The 25,383-nt window shown below is 38.0% G+C and overlaps 1 protein-coding gene and 1 long non-coding RNA gene across 3 annotated transcripts; both read left to right on the top strand.

Moving 5' to 3' along the window:
* The first annotated feature begins 4,424 nt into the window (after positions 1-4,424).
* Positions 4,425-5,839, top strand: LOC112847098 (uncharacterized). Its single transcript, XR_003220424.1, has 3 exons — positions 4,425-4,470; positions 5,524-5,585; positions 5,781-5,839. It is a non-coding gene; the product is annotated as an uncharacterized LOC112847098 (long non-coding RNA).
* A 7,990-nt stretch (positions 5,840-13,829) lies between these two features.
* arhgap19 (Rho GTPase activating protein 19) lies at positions 13,830-23,697 on the top strand. 2 transcript variants are annotated; one of them, XM_005458661.4, is made up of 12 exons: positions 13,830-13,965; positions 14,907-15,181; positions 15,295-15,375; positions 16,408-16,617; positions 16,799-17,025; positions 17,527-17,613; positions 17,731-17,796; positions 19,037-19,243; positions 19,331-19,438; positions 19,689-19,802; positions 20,006-20,107; positions 21,292-23,697. In XM_005458661.4, exons 1-12 carry the CDS (start codon positions 13,922-13,924, stop codon positions 21,349-21,351), a joined length of 1,581 nt encoding a protein of 526 aa, XP_005458718.1. In that variant the 5' UTR covers positions 13,830-13,921; the 3' UTR covers positions 21,352-23,697. The 2 variants fall into 2 exon arrangements, with proteins under 2 accessions (XP_005458718.1, XP_005458717.1); XM_005458660.4 differs by lacking the exon at positions 21,292-23,697 and adding an exon at positions 20,550-21,276.
* Positions 23,698-25,383: the final 1,686 nt, after the last annotated feature.

Here is a 25,383-nt window from a genome sequence, read left to right on the forward strand (position 1 = left end):
CAGAGGGTTTTCAGGAAACACTGTTAAATGTTCAGTTTCTATGCCATATGTTAAAACAAGATCTAGAGTGTGATTAAAGTGGTGGGTGGGTTCTTTTACATTTTGAGAGAAGCCAATTGAGTCTAATAACAGATTAAATGCGATGTTGAGGCTGTCATTTTTAGCATCTACATGGATGTTAAAATCACCCACAATAATTATTTTATCTGAGCTGAGCACTAAATCAGATAAAAAGTCTGAGAAATCAGAGAGAAACTCTGTGTAAGGCCCAGGTGGACGATAGATGATAACAAGTAAGACTGGTTTCTGAGTTTTACAGCTGGGGTGGACGAGGCTAAGCATCAGGCTTTCAAATGAGTTAAAAGTCTGTCTTGGTCTTTTGTTAATTAATAGGCTGGTGTGAAAAATTGCTGCCACACCGCCCCCTCGGCCTGTGCTTCGAGGTTTCTGGTAGTTAGAATGACTCGGGGGTGTTGATTCATTTAAACTAACATAATCATCCGGCTGCAACCAGGTTTCTGTAAGGCAGAGTAAATCGATTTGTTGATCAATTATTAAGTCATGTACTAACAGAGACTTGGAGGAGAGAGACCTAATATTTAATAATCCACATTTCACTGTTTTACTCTTTGGTTCAGATGTGGATACTGTATTGTTCTTTCTTTGTGATTTTTTATGTTTAAGTTGTTTATTGCTGGTTTTTAGTTTGTTTTTTGTCATTTTGGGAGCTGACACAGTCTCTATGGAGATGGGTTTTTGGGGGGGTAGCAGGAGGAGAGAAGCTGCAGAGAGGCGTGTAAGACTGCAACTCTGCTTCCTGGTCCCAACTCTGGATAGTCATATTTTGGGGGGGTTAATAAATTTGTCCATATTTCTAGAAATGAGAGCTGCTCCATCCAAAGTGGGATGGATGCCGTCTCTCCTAACAAGACCAGGTTTCCTCCAGAAGGTTTGCCAATTATCTATGAAGCCCACATCGTTTCTGGGACACCACTCAGACAGCCAGCAATTTAAGGAGAACATGCGGCTAAACATGTCACTCCTGGTCTGATTGGATTACATGTGTACATGTGTTAATGCTAAACAAGGCTTTGTTCATGAAATAAGAGAAATGTGGAAACATTAGATATGAGGCCATGTTTCATCTGTATGCAGCTCTCTCAGAATCTTAAAATTCTAGCCAGCTTCTCATGTAAAAGCTTTTTGCTCACAAATATTCTGTAGTTTCCTTGCTGATGGTGTTTTTCTTACATTGTGCTAAAGATTTTCAAAAGGAGTTAAATCCATGCACTGATATGGTCACTCATATGTTTTAGGCTAGAGTCTTTTAGAAACTTTTGGCTAATATGTTTTTGTAGCAAGTGCACTGATCATGTTCTTATAATCTGTCCTAATTTATCAGTTTCACGATATGTACTATGATTTTTAAACTTGTGAATGATACTGCCAACTAAGCGTCAGTGGACGAATAAATCTCTATATTTTCATGTAAAACCATTTGCACATAGTATAGCTTATCTCATAAGTATATTTTAATAACGTGTGTCTATGATTTAAATTTTTTTCAAATTGTTACTTGTCTGTACTCTACATTCACTTTGAACCTGGACCATTAACTCAACATGGGTCATACTAAACACATAGCACAACCAAAGTTACATTTTAAATCAGCACCTAAGTCATTCAAAATGATGGAGAGGCAAAATTCAAACTTTTGTATAATCAGCTAACATTTCACAGCTTGATCACTGACACACATTCAATGACTTGAGAGTTTTATATGTGATGAATGATGAACTTATGGATGTTCACAGAATAAACAGCAAGGCTTCATGTTATCTTAAAGTCATCATATGTAAACGTTTGGTTAACTGCATTCTTTCCTTTAGAACTTAGCTGATAGCTGGACTTAACAAATACACTCATCTGACCTGCTAAATGTTGTGATTTCAAAGTCTGGATGAGTGAAACTGTACAATATACAAAACAGATTCCTCAACTCAGATAGTTACTTAATGTTGAAAGTGAGAATATAACTGTAATAAATGTTGTAAAAAGGATGTGATCTTAAGTTATTTCTTCATTTTCAACTCACTCTGGGCATTCTAACAGTTTCCTTCCAGGACAGCTGAAAATGCTGCAAATGTGTACTACATAAGGGAACACTATAATCAAGTTTATACTGTTTAATGCTGGTAAATATCATCATGAGATCAAGCTAATGATTTGTTTTATCATTTTACTTCTGCATATCCAACCGCTGATTGTAGTGTAGCTCACAGGCAGCTTGCTGTGTCAGGTCCTGGATTGTGTTTAGAGATCTATGCAGCTGCTGAAGCTTGGCAGAGTTAGTGTACTACAGTATTACAGCGTCAAGTATCATCCTTCAACCAACGAAGGACATATGATAGGTTTATTAATTACAACAGTGTATTTCAAGCTGAAAATTAAAAATTTGTTGGACACTGTCGCCCTCTGCAGCAGGGACATGGAACTAAAATGTGTGTGTTAAAAAAATGAGTTTCCATCTTCAAAGCTAGACAGGTAGCTTACACTATGAACTTTTCCAAAAAACCTCCACAAAATACAAGATGTCTTCAACTAGTTCTGGTGAGTCATAACATTCTTAGTTCTTGCCAGACAACCTTGACTGCAGCTGTAATGCTGAACAGACTTGCAGTACAAATCCGCCTTGCATGCTCTCCAGACTCCATTCTGAATCACTTTATCAACAAATCCATCTCTCCTTCTTGACCTGAAATCGTGGCTCAAGAGTTGCGAGTTCGCCTTGTAATCGGAAGGTTGCCGGTTTGAGCCCCGGCTCGGACAGTCTCGGTCGTTGTGTCCTTGGGCAAGACACTTCACCCGTTGCCTACTGGTGGTGGCGCCAGTGTCCTCGCCTCTGTCAGTGCGCCCCAGGGTGGCTGTGGCTACAATGTAGCTTGCCATCACCAGTGTGTGACTGGGTGGGTGACTGATTGTGTAAAGCGCTTTGGGGTCCTTAGAGACTAAGTAAAGTGCTATACAAATACAGGCCATTTACCAAGCTCAAGAAGAAGCGTTTGTTGCATTTTGAAATGATGCCTTCCATGAACAATAACCCTGTCAACAAATTGCAATATACCTACATTAAACTTTGTAGGTATAATGTCTGCAAAAGATATTTTGTGATGCTTTTGATACTCTTTGCTCACTGACCAGCACTGAGGAGTGTGACTGGCATTCTTCACAGAATGTCCATCCCGCAGGTCCATCCCTGGCACCCTGTGCTTTTCACATAAAGAAAGTTCAGCCTGAGCACATGTGGCCCGTAGAAGCTGTGGCAAATGTTAAGCTGCCTGTAATATTGTTCAGCATGATGGTTGGTGGTGAGTCAGTGATGGTCTGGAGAGACATATCCATGGTGGAACATGCAGACCCCTACAGGCTAGGTAATGGCACCCTGACAGCAATTTAGTTTACCACTGTGTGCCAAATCATCAGATTAATGACTATCAGTCATATCTTATCCTGTTTAGAAAGTTGGCTGGCATGGAGTTTAGTTTTCTGTGTTAATCATCATTTGATAACATTTTTGTCATGATAGGAGTCATTATCTGTAGAAGAAAAGTATGATCCATGAGACACCCAGTTTAAATTGGTTGGATTTGGTTTGCACCAGCCCTTTCATGTGAACACGCAGGGAAACCCCACAGCAGTAGAGGAATGTTCTAATCATGCCCTCCCTCTTTAGTAGCCCGCTGGGATGGGAGGAGGTAGGTCCTAGCTGGAGTCGTCTGGATTGTAACATCACATCGTTAGTATTATTATTGATGTTAAGGTAAATAATTGGACTATTGTCCTGAATGGCTGCCTGTGTGGTCCTTGTCACAATGTACTACATAAAGGAAGATGTAAGTTTAGTATTGTATGATGCGAGTAAATACCATCACAAGATCATGGGTCACTCACTCTCATTCTCACCTCCATAGTCTCCATGAGTTTACATATATCATAAATCTAGATTTAATACAAAACCTTTAAATCAGAAAGTAGAAGACTGTCCCAGAACAGATTTTTTTATTTTACCTAATTGACAAAATCACAGGAAGCACACGATTCAGCATCAAGACCTCCAGAGTTGACCTCATGATAGTCTGTATTACTATGGATTTCATCAAAAAAAGAAGATGCTAAGATATGTCATTCTGCTGAAAGATAGAAGTCAGTCAGTGTCAAATGAGGGAAGGTCATCGTTACAAAGTATACCTGCATAATTTCTTTAGAAAACCTGACAGGGAAAGATACAGTGCTAGTTTGTTCTTGGCATATCAGTGAAATATGACGTGCATAGGTTTGTTCTCTTCAGCACCCTCTGCTGGTCATAGTGGGACTACTCACAAGCTCATATTTTGGTGGAGATTTTTCATGTTTCTGTTGGTGGAGGAAACAGGAAGCTGGCTGCGTTTCTGCTTTGCAGACTTATTGTTTGTGAGTAGTAATGGTACAACATGTTTACAACTTTAGTTAGTGCATTTCTATCACACAGATTTGTTTAGAAACTATTTATTCTATCTGCAGTCTTATTCTATACAGAAACTGAGTAACCAATAGGAGTTAAGCTAAGTATTCGATCATAGTCCTGGGCCCCTTCCTAATGCTTAACTGGCTCTTTTTGATTTTCACTCTTCATTCAAAGGCCCCATATATATATATGGAACGCCAGGACTGCCATAATTTAATGGTGTATTTAATTAATTCATTATGGCAGTCCTGGTTCCATCAGCCCAAATATCAAAGAGAAATTAAAAATGCATGCAGTGGAAGAGTTCGGGTCTTAGGAGGTTAATGATATTAAATGTTTACTATAGCATGCTGACAAGAAGTCAAGATAAGGTGTTAATAATAATAATGATAATAATAATGCACATAAATTATTGGCATTTCAAGCACTTGATCAGACCCTGCTTTGATTGTAACTCAAGCAAAGTGTCAATAGTTTAATTATTTATTTTATTTAAGTGTCAATTAAGTGTCAAATATTTATTTAATTAATTGTCCATTTTAATTAATTATTGCCACATTTAATTAATGGTGTATTTAATTAATTATGTCAGTCCTGGCGTTCCATAGATTGTTTTTACATTCATCAGGACCCAAAGAATTACCAGATTTTTTTTTTTTTACCTAATTTTTGTTTCTAAGAAAAATGAGAGCCAGACATGAGGATATTCGTTTAAAATTTTGATAGAACAATAGCAGTATAATGTCCTTGTAAGTGGATATCAGGTCCTTGTAGAGCAAAATTGAGTATTTTGGTCTAAATAACCCAAAATGTGATGTCCACATATGTGGACGCCAGGTCCTAGGAGGTTAAGGCATTATTTTCATTTTTTTTGTTGATGATGAAAGATTATTGATAAATTTATATAGTTCTATTGATGTGTTGTAATGTCACACAGCTGGCATGACAATGTATGCCATGCAGGGCAATTTTAAAATGAATGTCTTAACATTTCATACACTTATCTCTTGGCTTAGCAGATACCACCAACCAGGCTGTTCTGAGAAAAGCAGAATAGACCCACCTCCCTCTGGGTACAAAGGTAAATATCAAAAATTATTCCTCCAATAATGCTACACAGCGAACAATTACACTACACTTAAATGTTAAAGACATATTCATGGTTACATGTCATTGTGCAAACCTCTACTGTTCCATGGATTTTTTAAAGTATCCAATGTTTCAATGTATTACCAGATTTTATCATTTTAATTAACTGAACATCACATGTCATCAGATTTCAGACACACCTCCACCAGCAAAACAGTTCTGGACAACTGATGATTTCCACACGCCATCAAATTCTCCAGCTAAAAAAGGTATTCCCACTCATTTGCTGTTTTATAACCAGGGTTGAAGTAGTTTAATTTCACTTTTCACAAACTTCTTTTCTTTGCAGTAATAGCCCCACTTTGCACAAGTATGTAAACTGCATCTTCAGCTGATCTGATTAGCAAATATTACAGCTTTGAGCTAACAGGAGCTACATAATGGTTTCACACATCTAGCTGATGATGATTACATTTAACTTCTGATTTGAAATGTTGAGATTTTCTTATACTGGGTTTCATGTGTTAACAGATGGCTAAGACACCTCCACTATTAAAACACGTCTGGAAAGTGGATGAAGCACCATCCTGCACCCATTTTCTTTCTGGAAAGGTATTTCTGAATATCTGACTGTCTCCATCTGCTTCTCTGTCTGTCTCTGATGTTCATGACTGAACAGTATATAATGCCATTTTAAGAACATTTATTGTGCAAAACTTAAAAAAGAAATTTAAATTAAAAAACTTTTCAAATAATTTTTAAGATGTAACAGATCTTTTTCCAAACAATGTAACACAAAATTCTTAACAAATAAAAATGAATATAAATGTACAAAAGTTTTTGAATTAAAAAGTAAAATATCAGTAAGACACAAAATTCTCAATTGTTTAAAATAAAGTGCAAAATGTGCCTTTGGAAAAGGCTTGTGAAATATCAGCCTGCTGGTGTGTAGGGCTGTGTAGGACTACCTTTTTTCTTTCCACTTGACTGACTGGGCGTCTGTGGAAGGCGCAGTTTTTGGCTTTCGTCATATTCCAAAACATGCTTCGTTTTGAGGTGATAAAACAAATTACTTGTATTCCCTCTCTTCCCTATTACTGTCGCCCAACATAATTTGCAGATGATATTTTTCTGCTCAACATCTGACTGCTTAAACCCAAACCAGGTCGATATGACCGACGTCGCACCGGTCTTCTTTGTGAGCACCTCCTCCTCCCCAAGTGCAATCTGCACTAAACTACACAGTATTTTCATGCAACTTTTAAATATCACAGTTAGTGTACCGTTTGTTCACAATATGAAACATGTCACATGTGCAGACCCAATATCTGATTTAACAGCATCTGAAATCCCCTCATAAATAATACAGGAACAGGATTGCCTTTCATGGGTAACTGCTTGAGCTCAAACTGATTTGAAGTTTGAAGGCCAGCAGCAACGTAAAATAAATGCAGTATACCGAAAGTAATGAGCCTGCTTTGAAAATGTAAGGAGTAGAAAGTACACATATTTGTTTAAAAATGGAGAGTAAAACGTTATCGGAAAAAGAAAAATACTCAAGTACAGATACTTGAAGCATTTGTACTTTGTTACTTCCCACCTCTCTCTGTTTCTGTGGCTCTCATTCTGCCTAAATCTCTTTTTGGCTTATCTGATGCTGTTTATCTTCAGATTATGCTATATGATTGATGAGTGATATAAATTGGCTTAATTTGCCATAACATTGCTTAATTGTCTTAACATAGTTTAAAAATGTCCTCACTTTACAAAAATACCTAAACTTATACTACTCTTGCCAGGTTTAAAAACAAACAAACAAACCTAACATTGTACCAAGAGAAAATACATTTCATTAAATGCTTAATAACATGTGTGCCCTCTATCATTCCTTGATCAGCGTCTCCACGACACAAATGAAGGCCTACTGACAGAGTTCAGCACTTTTGGTGTGTTCGTGCAACTCATTGTCAAAGTGATGAAAGGTTTAAATCGAGAATTCTCTAGAAATTGAGGAATGCCAATTCAACACAGCCCAACCTGATAAGGTCCTCGAACAGGGAGATGTACTCTATGGTTGGGTTAAAGCAAATTATCTGCAGGAGGATCGTTATATGCATGATCATCTGACCACGGAGGAACTACCCAATCAAGCTCATACTGACACAAATGTCTACAGTGTGAACATGGAAGATGTGCGGTATGGATACCTGAAAGCAGCAGAAAAAAGTCCTCAAAAACAAAAGAGGTGGTTGCCTCAGATGTGAACCATGCTTTAGTCTCACCTGAGTGCATTGCAGTTTTCCATGACAGCTCAAGGAGGTATGAATTCTTTGACTTACACTAAAGAAGTGTAGCAGGTTCACTTTCACTCATATGAATGACCTGATCAACTCCCTATATGACCTTTAAAATTGCGGCAGTTATGGAAGATATGGGTTTGCACCAGTTTCTTTCTAAAGTATCAGCACACAGTTATCATGGACAGTCAACTCAGGTAACAAAAGAGCTACTACTCAACCAGAATCAGGCCAAACCTACATGACAATGTTACAAAATACTTTAAACTCATCACAAGACAAAAGGGCTACAAATCAAATCTGGGAAGACCAACTTGAAACATCTGTCAAATCAACAAGCAGCATCAGGAAAGGACAAGAACAACATCTTGAACTAAATAATGAAAGAGACAAAGTCACAGAAATATGTGCAAACTAAATAAACGATGTTGTAAGTAAGCTATCTGCTAAGCCAAAACAAGTCAAAGGCAGCATGTACAACCTAAAGACATCTTCATCTGATGAAGTGGCAAAGACAAAAAAAAAAAAAAAGGACATGAAAACCAATGATATGCCAGCTGTCCTGAATTTCAGATGAGATGGCTATGAAAACTCATTAAGCTGAAAACTGTCATTGCCACAAACAAAAATTGTTATTATGCAAATCCTCATATTCAAGGAAAAATAAAAGCCCACAAGATGAAGAGGTACCAAACTGATCCTCATTTTCAAAACAAAAAGAAAAACTATCATCAGAAGATATACCACAGATCCTGATTTTCAAAGCAGACAGAAAAAATACATGGACCAGAAATACAGAGAGGATGGTGTCAGAGAAAGGAAGAGAGCATACATAAGAACACGGTATGCATCTGATCCAAACTACAGGCACAAACAAAAACAATTTATGTCAGGTATCACAATGACCCACAATTCAGACTGCACCATATACAGTGTCCTGTACCAGAGACACAAAATGGCCACAACTGGATTTTTCCATACATAAAAACTTGCACTGTGCGCTGAGAATAAAGATAAAACACAGACGGCTCACAACACAATGCCAGCAAAGTCCACAGTCTGAAGCACAGCACAGCCCCAGGGTGTAGTGAACACTGTGACGCAAGCTGCAACCCATGTCTGTACAGTGTGCCACAGAACTCTGTTTCCTGATCAAGTTAAACACTGCAACAGATCAAATTATGTTAGAAATTGTCACATTGTTGCTACTTGCTTGACAGGGAAATTTGTCCATGTTTGTGACAGGGAATGCTCAACTCCTTGTAATTTCCAAAAACAAAGAATGCAGGAGTGGATCTGCCACAGCTGTGACAGCCAACTAATAAGAGAGAGGATGTCATCCTTAGCAGTGGCAAACAATTTAGCACTAGCACCCATTCCAATTGAACTGGTTGAATTAAATATACTTGAACGACAACTGATTGCTAAAATTCTCCCATTTGCTAAAATCATTGCATTGACCAAAGGACAGCAAAGAGCAGTACATGGGGCTGTTGTTTGTGAACCATCAGATGTAGAAACCACAGTAAACTTGCCCCAAAGACACAGCAATGAAGCCCAGCTCCTGCAGGTAAAACTAAAATGGCACATCAGGTACAAAGGATACCAGCACTTCTACACTGTGAACACGAAGAATGTGTTAGCAGGACTATCAAAACTAAAAGAAATACATTCAGAATATAAAGATGTGTATTGATGAGGAAGCTACTTTTGAAAATCTCACAAATAATCAGGTAATAGAGACAGAACATTGCGCGCCTGATGCAGATATACAGGATGCACAGCCCAGAAACTCAGAACACCAAATCGTGGCAAGGAGAACCACTGAGGATATAACAGTTCAACTGCTTGAGCCATCTAACACCGTAAATGAAAAAATAGAGCTTGAACAGTCAAATTCAAATGAAGAGCCATTAAAAGATATGGAGAAGGAAAAGGAGGAACTTCGACCTGGTCTTGCTCTAGACACCTGTATGCAACCACTAGATATAGCACAGGAAATGTTATCATATGGCGAAGGAATTTTTACCATTGCACCTGCCCAAGGAAATAAACCTGTTGGCTTTTTCTCTGTTCCTAAACTTGAAGCCATGGCCTTTCCTGTGCAGTTTCCAACTGGACAGAACACATTAGATAAAGCCAGACAAATTAAACTGTCCCCAAGCATGTACTTTAATTCACGGCTGTTCTCTGCAGATATACGCTTTGCAACTTATTCTTGTCACAGTTACTTATTCTTTTCACAGTTTGTGACAGAAACACACATGGCTACAAACAGCATGTTAACCCAATTGCACAAAAGTAAGGCAGTCACCAAAGATGAATGTAAAATTCTAACAGAATGCTTCAGAATAAAGATGAAGTGGTGAAATTGATAAATAACAAAGATGAACACGCTTCATCAAACCTCTGAGAGGTACTCCAGCCTATTGGGAGAAGGTCACTGAAAGATCTCCATGCTATGGTCAGACAGCTAGGAAAGCCAGCTTTTTTCCTGACATTTTCGGCTGCTGAAATGGCCTGAGGTTGTTGAGGTCATAAAAACTCAACAAGGTGAACAAGTGGAGTTTTCAGAGCTTGACTGGAATTCAAAGTGTGAAATTCTCTAATGCAAACCTGTCACTGTCATGTGCATGTTTGAAAAGAGAATCGATGCCCTAATGGCAAATCTTATCCTGTCCCTGCACAACCCATTGGTGAAGTAGAAGGTTGCTTCTATAGAATGGAGTTTCAGGCTAGAGGTAACCCTCATATCCATTTACTGGTTTAGGTCAAAGATGCACCTGAACTAGGAAGCGACCTCAAAGACCATGTGTACAAATTTATTGACAAGTATATAACATGTAAGATGCCTGACCAAAATACCCAATGCTAAACTTGTGTCTGAGAAACACACTTGTCTGGATCCTCTCATTCTCCCTAGTTCCAGCTGGAACAATACAACATGGTCACATGCAGCAGACACATCTCTTACACAAACCATACAGACATGGCAAAGGTAAATGGTGGTGGATTTGCACTGTACTATAAGAAAACTCTTAGAGCTGAGGCCCGAAAGTACCTGCAAAATGTGGCTGACCTTGAATTTGAGTTGAATCACCAGTCAGAGCTTTGATTGCAACTGTATACAGACCACCAAATTACAGCCACAAAAGGTTTTTACCACAAATGCAAAACCTGTTGGACTCATTGGACATGACGAATCACCAACCAGTCATTGTTTGTGGAGACTTCAATGAGGACCTTATGAGCAGAGGGAAAAAAGCATCTATGAAATGTTACAGTCAAGAGGATATACGCAACTTATTACTACTGAAACTACTGAAAAACACTGATTGATCACCTTTACATATCACAGCCATACGCCTGCCTCCAATCAGGTGTTCTCAATACATATCCCAGTAATCACAACCCCATTTAATTTCCCCTAGGGATCAATAAAGTATTCTGATTCTGATTTACTGCATTCTTCACTAAAATAAATAATCAATTTCATTTATACGTTTCACTTGTTCAGTGGTTCAGAGTGTAAAGTTGGTGGGTTTGTTTGTTTTTTGTTTTGTTTGTTTTATTTTGTTTTGCCATTTGGTACAATGTAAATAGGATGTTTACATTATATATTTTATGACAATGTGATCCACAGACGGTGTTTGAATTTAGTGTGGAATTGGTCACCAGAAAGACATGCCATTCAACCACCACAATAGTGTTACTCTTTCAACAGTTTGCCTAATGTGCATTGTGACAGTGATTACTGCACTCTACAAATGTCTCACATGGTCTTTACCTATATACATTTTAATAAAAGTGTGTTGAATTGAATGAATCGATTCTTTTAATTTTCATTTGTTCCCATCTTGCACTCCTGCCTAGTGTAATTTCAGAGAGTTACTTTAGTAGGTAGGAATAAAAAACTTGAAAATGAATGGATTTGACTACAGATCCACTTTGTCACGCTGTGGACATTAAACACATACTCTTAAAAATGGATCAGAAGTGATGTCTTGGAGCACAGAAAAACAATTAAGTAATTGGATTGCAAAGTGTACAAAGCATTAATGCAACAAAACTAAATGGTCATGTTGCTGTGTTATTAAGACTTAGTTTTTATGAGGAGGAAATTAACTTAATAACACAGCAACTAGTTTGTTGTTCAGCAGCAGCTCTGTCAGAGCAGAGCAAACCTCTGTTGCAGCTCTTCAACAACAGCTACAAACATGTTTCACAAAAGAAAGCACGCAGCATATTTTCCAATCTTTATTTGCATTTTGTGTGTTAAAAATATATGAAATAAAAGGTTACTTTTTACTGTAGATAAAATATTTTAAAAAAATTAAAAAGGTATAATCATGACCACACATTATATACATCCCCCTAGATAAAGAAGGGACTACAGGTTTTTATGTTCCATTGTCCTGAAAGTAGTGGATACACAGGTCAGGACTCTGTGCAGGTCAATCAAGTTCTTCCAAACCAAACTCCCTTATCCATGTCTTCATGGACCTCGCTTTGTGTACTGTTGTCCAGTCACATTGGAACTGTAAATTGACAGTGTGCAAACTGGGAACACAAAGCTGGGAACATGAAGTTGTCCAAACTTTATTCGTATGTTGAAGAATTATGAGTTCCTTTCACTGAAACTAAGGGCCGAGCCCAAATACAGAAAAACAACCTTACACCATAATTCCCACTCCACCAAACTTTACACTTGACACAGTGCAGTCAGACAAGTACCATTTTCCTGGCGACCACCAAGACCCTTGAATTGCATGAGAAGCTTAAATCTAGAGTCTAGTGGTAGCATCCTTTATATCTGGATATACATTCGATGCTTTGCATTGCATTTGGTGATGTAAGGTTTAGATGCTGCTCGGCCATGGAAACCCATTCTCTCTACATGCTGTTCTTGAGCTAATCTCAAAGCCACATGAAGTTTGGCCGTCTGTAGTGATTGACTCTGCAGAAAGTTGGTGAGCCCTTTGGACACTAACAGTTGAATGTTTAGTAGCAAGGAAATTTCATGACTGAACTTGTTGCACAGCTGGCATCCTATCACTGTACCACGCTCAAATTCTCTGATCTCCTGAGAACAACCCATTCTTTCACAAATGTTTGTAGAAGCAGTCTGTGTGCCTAGGTGCTGTATTTGATACACCTGTAGCCATGGAAGTGGGATTTCTTCCATTACTACCTGTAATGTTGCTGTCAGGGTTGTTTTAAATGCACTTATGGAGTGGCATAGAGACTGATAATGGATATTGTTGAACTTATGAAGACTTGTACCTGCTGCTGAATTATATGTTATACACTTACATAACACTGCCCTGAATAATTCAATGTAAATGGATTTCAAAGAATTTCCGTCTGCTCCACAGTCACTTCCTGCTAAGTACCTCATTGTATTTAATATGCATGTGTGTATTGGGATGTGTGCTCCCCATAACGTCTTTACAACAAACATAATTTCTCCTCTTCTCCATGTTGCCCAATCATTGGGAAAAAAGGAGAATCCAATTCCACAATCTGTAGGCTGGAGCCTTTACCAGCTGCAATAGGACAAGAGGCTGGGTACACCAGGCTGCCAGTCTGTGGTGGCAGAGACCTATTCACACCTATGGGCAATTTTCAATCATATATATATGTATATATACTACTAATACTATCACTACTACTACTACTACTACTACTAATAATAATAATTATGATCATTATTATTATTATTACAATAAGGTCATACTTAAAAACGCAAATGTAACTGTAATTTAAAAAATATATATAAAATTGACGCCTGGGTGTTATTTTGTGTAAAATTTGCGGATGTATTTAGCTGAATGAGCTGAATACTTAGTTCATTCAGCTCTGTTTGTTTACTGATATCGTTTTTCTCTTTATAAACCCCTGAATTCAAACTGACCAATCATAGTAAGGGACATGCAAATCATAGCCGTCGTGTCACGCCCCGAGTTCGACAACCACCAATGGTTGACGACGTAGGCGGTGGCCAGAAGACAGCCGAGAATTCAAACTGAACATGGCTACGAGTAAAGCTGCAGATGAAAACACAGAAAATAGAAGGTAAAAACGAAATAGAATTTTAATATTTTATTGGTATTAACATAGACGACGAGTTAGCAGTTCTTACGCTCATTGCTGAACTATAGAGTTTTTAACTGCTAAAAACGCGTTATGTTAGTGAGAGTGATAAACTGCCACTCAACAAGCTTCAAGCTTGGTCCTTTTAGTGTAGCTGCACAGCAGCGTGTCATCTGCTTCTCGTCGTCATAATGCAGTTTAAAACACCCACAGGTTATATTACTTACAGTTTTGTAGCAATTTAAATGTATAGCTACTTTGAAAAACATTAGCGGATAGCAGTGGGAACATCAAGTACTAGCAATGTTAGCTGAGTGACTTGAATTTACATAATGTGTTTGGGCTAATCTAAATCACATCAGCTAAAATGGATCTATCTGGCTCAGTTGCCATATATAATATACAAGTTATCACTGTCCCGCGTGCCTGTGTATGCATACACCTTCTTCAGAGGGTAAAATGAGCTAGAGAACAAAGTAATCCTGTTTGCCATAGCTTACTGCCTTAAAGTTCTTATCAAACTTTGCTTGAGATTTTGAATTTTGAAGAAGATCAAGTTAATATATTGTAATATACAAATGTTTGCCATTACAATAGCACTGTGATGTTGTAATGTTGTGATGTTTGAATGTCTTCAAAGCCTGAGCGAAACATGTGCCTGGCCTGTAGTTTTTATGACTGTATAAGACCGTTTATGTACACCTTATTGTTAACATTTTCTTGTTTAAATTTCCTTGGGTGAAACTGTGAATCCCAAATTGTTAAGGCCACCTTCGATGGTGATTCACTGCTATGGGTGTATCTGCAAATAGTTGAATGAGACACCAATTCCAGAGCCCTTTGGATAAAAGTGCTAAATCTAAATGTAAAGTGTCCTCCTCACACATGCATACATGTGTTACCCTTATGCATCTCCTCCTCAGCAATACAGTGTACAGTATGGTGATCAACCATGAGGAATCTCCCGGGGCTTCTTGTGCTGGCCGACCACCAGTCATCTTCAACCCAGACTTTTTTGTCGAGAAACTCCGCCACGAGAACCCAGATGTTTTCCTGGAGCTGGTGCTCAGTAACATTACTAGACTTATTGATCTTCCTGGGTCAGAGTTTGCACAGCTTCTGGGAGAGGACAGCCCCAAAACCCCAACAGGCGGAAATGGAGGATTTTTCCGTTCTTTCAACTTTCTTAAACGCAAAGGTCAGACACTCAGCTACGTTACGACTGTGGTGAAAACTGAAAACGCATGCAGAATATGCAAGTTTGTTGTGAGGTCTTTAATCTTTAGTATCTCCTTTTTCATGCTTTCACAGATAAAGGCCTTGTGTTTGGAACCTGTCTGACAGAAAGCTGCATGGCCCAGATGTACAAGCTTATTGAATACCTCAGTAAAAGTGAGTGATTTAAATCATATTCGCAGATTCCTTAATCAGTTGTTAATACATCCATGTCCTCTTTTCTCATTTAGAAAGCAACTACACTGGCTCCTCTTTAAAGGAGAATCCTTTGCAAAGCCATTTGAATTTTAACTTTGTATTAAAATGTAACAGAATATTTATTTTTCCCACAACATTGGCCTTGTTTCATTTGTGAAGAGGCTTCCTCAGTTTGTGCACACTCCTGAGGTGAGGTCAGGAGTACATTTTTGGATTCAGAGCAGACTGACAAGATAATCAGTTTTGAAAGGTTGGCACTGCAAATTTTATTTGACATGTATTATATGTTAACTCTTACTACACATTTGCCACAACTTGCTCATACTGTTCAGATTCATTGACAAAACACACTGAATGCAAGTGCAAGGAAAAAAATGCATGCTGCACTGATTTATTTTTAAAGCTTGAAATATCCTGCTAAATGTGGCGATTAATAAAAGACTTTAACAGTCAGCATATTTTCAGATTGAATACATGTATGCACCATATGCATTGACTGTTCCAATAAGCCATATTAAATAGGGTTGCACAATTATGTGCAAAATGATTACCACGATCATTTTGCATAGAGTAGGAGTATTTCAATTTTTGGAAAAATAATTACAGAATAGGATAACGTCTGAATAAATTGACCATTTTATTGAAGCCTTTGTTTCTCCATCTGAGTAGTGGACACACATCTTTGGCCACGTGGAATGCAATTGCACTGGGGATTTCAGTTCATTGTTGCAAGCTAGTTGTTCTTGGTTAACATCACTTGCCCTAAATCCCAAATATTTCCGTACAACTCGGAAAATGATCTGTTTTGAGGGCCAATCATTATTCCTTCTGCGGTGCCAGACATTTGAATTCTGTTTTTTGTAGCGGATTTGACTTTTATTTACTTGTTTTATTTACTTGTGTTACTTGTTTTGACGCTATCCGGGAATGGTGAATCCTTAAACTGATCCAGAATGATGACATTCGATTATTCTGGTCTTACACACTTAGATCTGCATGTTGAGGGATTGTTTCGAGTGCCTGGAAACAGTGTTCGACAGCAGGCCCTGAAGGAGCTCCTCAACAGTGGGGCTGATTTCAGCCTGGAGTCTGGGGACTTTCATCCCAACGATGCGGCCACGCTGCTGAAGACTTTCCTGGGAGAGCTGCCGGAGCCCCTGCTGACACACAGGCACTTTCATGCTCACCTCAAAATAGCTGGTAGGAATATACACAAACACACATTTGGTTATGCCTTTATTTTCTCACTTTAGAACAGAGATACAATTTTCTAAGAGTTTCTCATTTAATAATTCTGTCATGTTTTTGGTAACACATTTGTGTATTTTATTACATAGCCACTCTTCTCTATTTTGTCTGTTTTAAATAACTTTTTTTCTAGACATGACTTTGTTTGATGAACAAGGCAACAAGACCCCAATACCCAACAAGGAGCGTCAGATTGAAGCCCTGCAACTTCTTTTCCTGCTCCTACCTCAGGCCAACCGCTCACTGCTCAAACTGCTGCTGGACCTGCTTTATCACACCGCCAAGCAGCAGGACAAGAACAAGATGTCCTCCTTCAACCTGGCCCTCATGTTTGCTCCACATGTCCTCTGGCCGCGACATGTAAGAGTCATAATTTACTCCATATTAAAGATTCTCAGAACAAGAAATAAAAACTTTGCAAATTATAGATCAAGAGCATCTTGCTCATTTTGGAAGCAGTGGGGTCCTGATGGATCCCACTGGAAACGCTACGTCCACATGAACAAAATCAAAGGTTTGGGATATGCTGATGGATTTTAAAGGAATGCACATGTTTTGTAACCCAGACTAAAGAAAAACACATTTTGTCTTTATTGGAGGGGGTTATATGTTGTTAGAACGGGCAATTTAAAAAAGCAGCATCAATGAAAATATTAAATTAATACATTGAGGCTGATTCAAACCTAGAAAAATGTAACATGTAATCAGATCTTATATTACAGAGATTTGAAAAGCTTGTTAAATACATTTTTTTATTGAGTCTACATTTTCATGACAATATCCTATGAAGGTTAAAATACCTGCATCTTTACACTGGTAAGATTTGCTAAATATTTTCTTCATTCTGTTCTCCTGCTCTAGATGACAGCTGGTGACCTTAAAGACAATCTGAAGAAACTAAACAGCAGCATGGCTTTTCTCATCAAACACTCACAGAAACTCTTCAGGGTGATTATTGACCAAATGTGTGACTTAACAGTTAAACATTTTGAAAATGAATCAGGATTTTAAAAAGATCATGTTACAGGTTTAATGAGGCACATGTTTCTGCTGTATGTTGTTCAGGCCCCAGTCTACCTGCGGGAATACACTCGAATGCATTTCATTGGGACCAAGGCTCTGCAGACCAAGGTTAGTGAACCAAGTTCACATTATGTTTCATTTCCTCTGCTTTTGACATTTGGAACAATACATTAATTGAAAAGACAATAAAAATTAAGACAACTTTTAAGTTGTTTTCTTCACTTCCTCTTACTGAATAAGTCATAACATTTGAATTGTTTTTTTTTTCTACACGCTTACAAACAAATCAACCTTTGATAGAAGATGAAATATGTGAAATGTATTATACAGTAGGGCTGCACGATTTTGCATAAAATGAGAATCACGATTTTTTTGCTTAGAATTGAGATCACGATTCTCTCACGATTTTCTTTTCCAGTATAAATATTTATTGCACTTATTAACTGCACATCAACTTCGTAACAGTTGAGACTGAACATAAAAACAATAAATGAACATAAAAACAATAAATGTCTCACATTTTGTCGTTGCCGCAAAATGTTGTACTGCTTGTAATTCCGTTTCCACCGTTGCTCAACACTGTGTGTAGAGCAGGTAGTGCAACATTTGAAAAATAGTTGCGGGACGGCACTGTGTAGTGTTTGTCTACGGTGCTAAATCCTAAATCCCTCGTTTTGCACAGTGTTGATGGGAGCCATATCTTTAGCCAGGTGATAAGTGATAGCCTCCGTAATTTCTTTGTGCTTGCAGGAGTTCGACGGGTATGGGGAAGCGCTGTATAAGGTTCCCGTTATTGATGTGGTTGACCTGGACGGATTTTCTCCTGTCACTTTCTTGGCCTTTACAGCTTCGTCATCTCTCACGTGCTCTCCGTTGTTTTTTCCCTGCCCAGCTGGCTTCGGTATTACGTGGTATAAGGCTCCGCCCTTGTCATTTGTTGAGCAGGAAGAGTGAGCGCTTGTTTTCATGCAGATTATGTCCCAGATCAAAATGCGGTACAATCGTCATCTTTTTTTTTTTTTTTTTTTTTTTAAATCGTTGTCATTTGGAAATGAGATCGCACATAAGTATAAATTGAGATCGTGATTTTCTAACGATTAATTGTGCAGCCCTATTATACAGTCAGTGAAAAGTATGAAGATGGTTATGCTCAGGTTTGGTTTTAGCAGAGCAGGTTTGATGTTAAAGTGAGGCCCCAAATTGTACCTGATACATCCATCCAAGTGTGATTATGTGTGAAACCTTAAAAAGCACTTAGAATAAATGGCTGCATTAATGTACAGTAATGGCTCTAATACAAACAGTATGCCCCCGAGTGTACCGTCTGACTTGTCCTGTGCTCTGTCAGGATGATCTGGAGCTTCTGGCGACCAGCAGCTCTCCTGCTCAGCGGACAGTACTACCTCTGAAGAGGGCAGCTGCTCTGGGCCCCGGCTCTCAGGAGCAGTGTCAGTCACCAGCTAACCAATATACAGAGGAGGCTTTGAAGGAGCTCTTCAGACACGTCCACCACAACATGCCAGACTCTGCCAAGAAGAAGAAACTTGTTAGACAGGTTCGCTTAAGGGTCTTCTTACTATACTAAAATCTGACAGCTCAGTTTCTTTTGAAATAAAATGTAATGTGATGTTTTTGTGTGCAGTTAGTCAAACAGACAAACTCTGGGACACGTACCAATGAGGGCAGCCAGGTCCCTCCAGCTCCCAGCAAGAAACACCTGCGTTCCCGCTCCTTTGGTGGCCTCATCAAGGTAAAAAATAATTCTGGGAAGTCTTGAGAAATGAAGTTTAAGAATTAAACTTGATTTTTATGAAAATTTATATGCATTAACATAAAGAAGGAAGACAGTTCAGAGAACCTGCGATGACCAAATATTAAGTAAATATTAAAAAAGGCATTAATGGAAAAATCAAAGAGCTTACATGTTGATTTTAAGTTTTACATGTCCAAATGTAACTTTTCCTGTTTCTTACTGTTGCCCCATGCTCCTCTGGTAACAGCGCAAAGCTCGAGCTGAACAGCTGACAGCAGAGAGACGAGTAAGGCACATCTCTCCTGATGCTCTCACCAGAACTGTAAGAAAATCTGATAAAGAGAACGACATCTTACAAGCAGTAAGTCTGTTTTTGTTTTCCTAAAACTGACATTTTTGTATTAACCACAAAACAGGGGATCCCAAAGTTTCTCTTTTCCTTATAAATATGATAACATCATGTGCTGAATGGTATTAAAAGCCAGGACTCTTTCATGTCAAACCCACGATACTTTTGTTTCGTGTGTGTGTGTGTGTGTGTGTGTGTGTGTGTGTGGTGTGTAGGTAAACAGCCCTCTGAGTGGTCCTGTGTTGGGAAAAGCAGGACTAGTAGTAAAAAACCCAGATTTTGCTTTTCACAAAGAAAAAGCTCTGAAGGTTTCCAAGGTATTTCATCATCCACCCGTCTTTGCTTAATTTATATTTAAAAGTCAATGTTCATATGTAATCAATTATTTTTCTTCTAGGCACTAATGAAAAACATTTCCTATCTTTAATACTACGATATGAAGATTTAATTCTTTTAATACATGCATTAGAGGCTGTCACGTGTAAATGGGAAGTTCATCTGCTTGTCTAGTTCATCTACTCTTCTCCAACCTAAAAGATCCCTTTGCTTAAGCCTCAGAAACATTTTTTAGTGTGTTAATTTTACTGAGCTTTTCAATTTGGAACCATCAGTGTAAACAAAGCATATTGAGGTATATTACTAAATTGGGCTGTGGCATTAATCATGTTTTAATCTCATTTATGAATTTGGCTTTTAGTGACTATAAAAATGAGATGATAAAGAGGATGTGACTCTTCTTCTTTTGGTTGCTCCCTTTAGGGGTTGCTACAGCAGATCGCCTTCCTCCGTCTCACCCTATCCCAGCCCTCTGCATGTTCTCCGTCACTACATAGTTGACTCTTCTCTGTGGTTTTCCTCCTTCCTGGCAGCTCTATATTTAACATCTTTTGTGCTATACATGTACTATTCGTCCTTTGCACATGTCTGAACCATTTCAAGCTCGCCTCTCTTTCTCCAAACCACTCAGCTGGAAATGTCCCTCTCATATACTCACTACTAATCCATTCTGATCTCTCCCAATAAAAATCTGCTGCTTCCAGTTCAGCCTCCTGTTTTTTTTTTTTGTTAGTGCTACTGTCTCTAAACCAGGTCTTGTAAACTCTTGCTGCTATCCTTCTGTCATCCTTGACGAATGTGTTCACCCACTCCACCCTACCTGCTCTCTGTTCATAACCTCTGTCCACTGTCGTCCATTGCTGTGGATGGGTGACACCAGTTATACACATCATCTGCAAGAAGCAGATAATGAATACTCATAATCACATCCATTTTAAACACTGATGGCTATAATTTTGCACAGCGTTATTAGAAAATACTTATTAATTTATAAAGGCACACATTTTGTTTTTGTAACGTTTCATTCTGCTTTTGCGGTTTTCATGATTCCTCTGTATTATTGGTGGATGTATAGGTGAAATAGTATTATGATTGAATGCCAGCATTAACATCTTTTATCCTTTCACTCTTCTTTCCACCTCTTTTTCTTCCATCCATCTCTCAGAAGGACTCACCCTCAGCGTCCAGGATGTGTTGCTCTCCTTCTCAGGAGATCTCATTGTAAAGCCCCACACCTCCTCATCTCAGACAGGACTTTGGCAGTATTAACTTTATTATTCCTCATGTTTATTACTGTTGCTTTTTTTGGTGGTTTGTTTTCAGAGCATTTTTGATGCATAGCAGTGAAAAAATTAGTCAGTACAGCCAAACCAGTGTCAAAGTTTTTTTGTCTACTGCACTGACTGTTTACAAACTATTATAAACATGCATGATAGTTTTTTTTTTCTTTTTTTAGCTTCCATCAGTGAAGATTAGATTTAAACAATGAAAACTGTTGGTCCTTCAGTTTATTTGTTTGAATTGATTTCAACTAATTCAGGCAAAAACAAACAAACAATTAGATTAGCTGTTTATTTTGGTTATCAAGTGCAATATGAGCAGACTTGATAACCAGTTGCAATGTGTTACAGTTTGAACAGGAAAAAAAAGTCTGCTCCATCCAGTTTGATCTGATGAATAATCAAATTTGCACATAAAAGTTTTAAACCATTTGAACAGTGTCGCTTGCCACTAACCCCTGGGGTTATCGCCCAGCTCTCCCTCAATGTGAATGGTATCAATCAATAACAGGATCCTGGCTTTGGTTTGGCTTTGCTGTTGGACCTGCTTGTGGCAGTCATCACTTAACATTTTAGCCACTCTATCAAAATACATGACCACTAGATAGCTGTGTTTATAGTCTGTTGCATAGAATATGTATACATGTTGTACAGTATGTTGTTGTTTTTATATGTTTTTAGACTTTGTTTTTATAAACTTCACTAACATGTTTGGTATGTCGTATTTTAACTCTTGGGTTACAGTAACTGGGTAATTGATTTTTATTTTTTTGTCTGTGCTGTGCTGCTGATCCAGAATCAGTGAGCAGGTCACCTTATTTTTTTCCCCCAATATATGGAACCAGTGCCTGGGATACTTCTCACTGGTCAAATATGAAATGCTGCATTCTCTGAATGCTTTATGGGAGCTAATTTTTTTTTTTTTTTTTTTTTAATTCTTCATATATATTGTGGCAGGTTCTTTTTCTTAAAGGTGCTATACTAATAACTCGAAGGTGAAGATGCTGCTTGCTCCATCCTACACTTGTCAGTGTGGTGGTTCCTGCTGCAGACAGACTCAAAATCCACAGTTTGCAGGGAGGGAAACATGGGAACTGCTGAGCAGTCACTAAACTTTCAAAGTAAAATATTTGTATAGTGCCTTTTAATAAAGGTGGTCAAAGATTTGTTGGTTTAAGGAAAGTTGAAAGGATGGAGGTTTTGGCTTTGTTTGTTTTTATTATTTTCTTAAGGTTATTCTGATTAAGATGAGTAGTAATCTTTTACAGTCAGGTTCTTATTGTAATGGGTTTAGTGTCTTAGTACTTTCCCAAGAGTAGTCCTTAATCCACTATGACCCTTATTACAGTAAGAAAGCAGCAACAGTTCATTTCTTTACCATTTTAATATCACAAAATGCTAAAACATAAGACTGTTTACAGTCACGTGCCAGCACATAAGTGTGATTTACAGCTGATTTTTTTTTTTTTAACATCAAAGAGTCTGTAAACATGTTTGTCTTCAGAATATTTTTAAAAATCTGTTTGTGACGTCATAACACATATGACTTAATAAAACTATAACTCACACAAAAGTTAAAAGTAAAATTTAAGCAATCTAGCTTCCTAGAAACTCTTAAAAAGGGTTAGTCAGTGTTCAAAGATCAGACATAAACAGCCAATAAGGAATGTTATTTGCTGTGCCTTTTATTTGACTGCATAAGTTGTTATGTTCATTTTATTGTTTATTTTCTGATCTGTCGAGACAAAAGGAGCTCAGCTTAACTGCTCAGTTCATGGTATTGTGAGTATGAACACACCGGTTCCAGATTTTCAGATTACATTACGAGATTTTTTAATTACAAGTGGTGGTTTGAAATTTAGAGAAATGTGCAGTTGAATTTCCTAACTGCACAATTCTCCAAAACCATGATTTCTTTAAAAAAAATGGTGTTAGAAAGCTGTTTCTGCTGTATCTTGTTATGAAAGTACCGTGGATGTTGTTACAATGGGTTTGATGAAAGTGATTGAAGTGTTGAACATTACTGATGGACACTGAAACCTTGCCTTCACTTTGCTTTATAGAATTAACATTAGTATTTAGAGACTAAATTGTGATTTCCTTTTCACTTTTCTACAGTTTAAGGGGAGAACTCCATTTAATTTTTTATTTTTTTTGTTTGTTTTGAATTCAGATATGCCTCTCTGTGTCTGAAGACCGTCTTTATGTTGTGAAACTGTTTCATATCTGAAACACAACACAATAGATGTTTTAAGTCTCAGTGTTGCGTCTGTTAGATAATACATGTGAAACATTTAGTTGACTACTTGCTTGCGGTGCATAGTCACTGATGAGTTCTTTGTGTGCTCTGAGAAAGCTGGAAGACTGATAAATCCAAGTTTTACTAAAGTGGGCGGAGCTTTACTTTTTACTTCAAAAGTTCATGTGCACCTTATTCCTTTGTAATGGGGTGGGGACAAACATACACATGGTAACAGGATACCTTTTCCTACTGAATTCATTATTGGGTTAAGTTTTCTCAGTTGTCCAAGCGCTAACTAATCCATGACTATTGTTGTATCATGTGGTGTGAACTGTGGTAACCTGATTGTTTTTTGTATTTTAGTGTAAAATAAGCTAAGCATGTACAGTGGTTTCCTTGGTGAATTATCCACTTTGTATTAAAACCTCTGTTTTCTACAGAAAACTTGAGTTAATGTTTCAATTAGTGTTTCAGTTTCAGGCTGGAATGAATTTGAAATTGAAGCCTTCCTTTCCCAGCAGCAAACACACAGTACCCTTAAATGCAGTGGCAGTATTTGCCCACTGAAGGGTGCTGTTGAATAATGCAGATGTCTGTCTCCAATTTGTTTTCAGATTAATGACATTATAATAGCTTCTTGTGTCATGGAGCACTCATGAGCCAGTTAAGGTTTTTTCTACATACAAATACACTTTAGCTTGTGACATATTGTTCACTGTTGCCATGAACAGATTTTTTCATGGCAGTATTATCTAGTATATTTCAGTTCCCGCCCTTAGCATACTCAGTGATCAGTTGTTGTTATCAGTACGTAAACTTAAGCCCCTATTTACTGTGAAATTGCCCTTTAACATAAGATGAACTGAACAAAATTTTAGTATGGAAAACTAACTAAGCTCATCTAAGTTAGAAATGTTTCCTCACTCATCCAAGTGACTTCTTCAGTCTCAGCTGACTGCAGGTTTCCCCAACCTTATAAACAGTACGTTTGCACAATGACTGAAGCTAGCCCACTGATAGAACAGTAACGGGCTGTGAGGTCAGTTCCTTGATCATTATTATGCAAATTGTCACTGATCAAAGACCATTGCTCCATAGCCATGAGTACCATTCACAGAGAGTTGGGGAATGGCTGCAATCACACAGCATTGTAAGATGGCGAAAGATGTACCCTTAGGCCACTTCCTCACTTCAGAGACGGTCTTTTCCTTTTCACGTAAATAGTTGGGGAAACCTGCAGTCAGCTGAGACTGAAGAAGTCACTTGGATGAGTGAGGAAACGTTTCTCCCAGTGAAAACGCTACGTCCAGATGAACAGAATGAACCTTTTGGGATTTACTTAGCTGGATGATTGAGCGTGCATCAAGACAGATTCTGGGAAATTTGCCTTTGTTGTTCTCTCATTTCTGAGCAGTTTTGTTGAACAACCTGAACATTACATTGTAATAAAATAATTGATGTTGCTTCACATGTGAGTTTTATGTGAATGTTTTGGGGACTGCATGGTTTATACCACCACATATTCATACATTGACTTAGATTTCCTATTTTTGTGCAGCTGGCACCTATGTCTCCTCTAATTTATCAGATTTACCAAATAATTTAATGGCCAAACTAATTTCATCAACATTTAAGTCTTCCCTTGTTTTCAGGATTAAAACTGTAGGGAAAACACTAGAGCTTTTGGGAATTGATGCCTTTGAGACAAAAGCATCTGCTCTGTACTTCCAGAAAT

Source organism: Oreochromis niloticus, linkage group LG6 (genome assembly GCF_001858045.2).
Source record: "Oreochromis niloticus isolate F11D_XX linkage group LG6, O_niloticus_UMD_NMBU, whole genome shotgun sequence".
In the NCBI taxonomy this organism is placed as follows: Eukaryota; Metazoa; Chordata; class Actinopteri; order Cichliformes; family Cichlidae; genus Oreochromis; species Oreochromis niloticus.

Excerpts from the sequence above, each read along its gene's own strand:
- arhgap19 (XM_005458660.4), top strand. The coding sequence starts at position 13,922 with ATGGCTACGAGTAAAGCTGCAGATGAAAACACAGAAAATAGAAG. Across the intron at positions 13,966-14,906 it reads GAAAACACAGAAAATAGAAG|CAATACAGTGTACAGTATGG; the intron begins GTAAAAACGAAA and ends TCTCCTCCTCAG. Across the intron at positions 15,376-16,407 it reads TATTGAATACCTCAGTAAAA|ATCTGCATGTTGAGGGATTG; the intron begins GTGAGTGATTTA and ends TTACACACTTAG.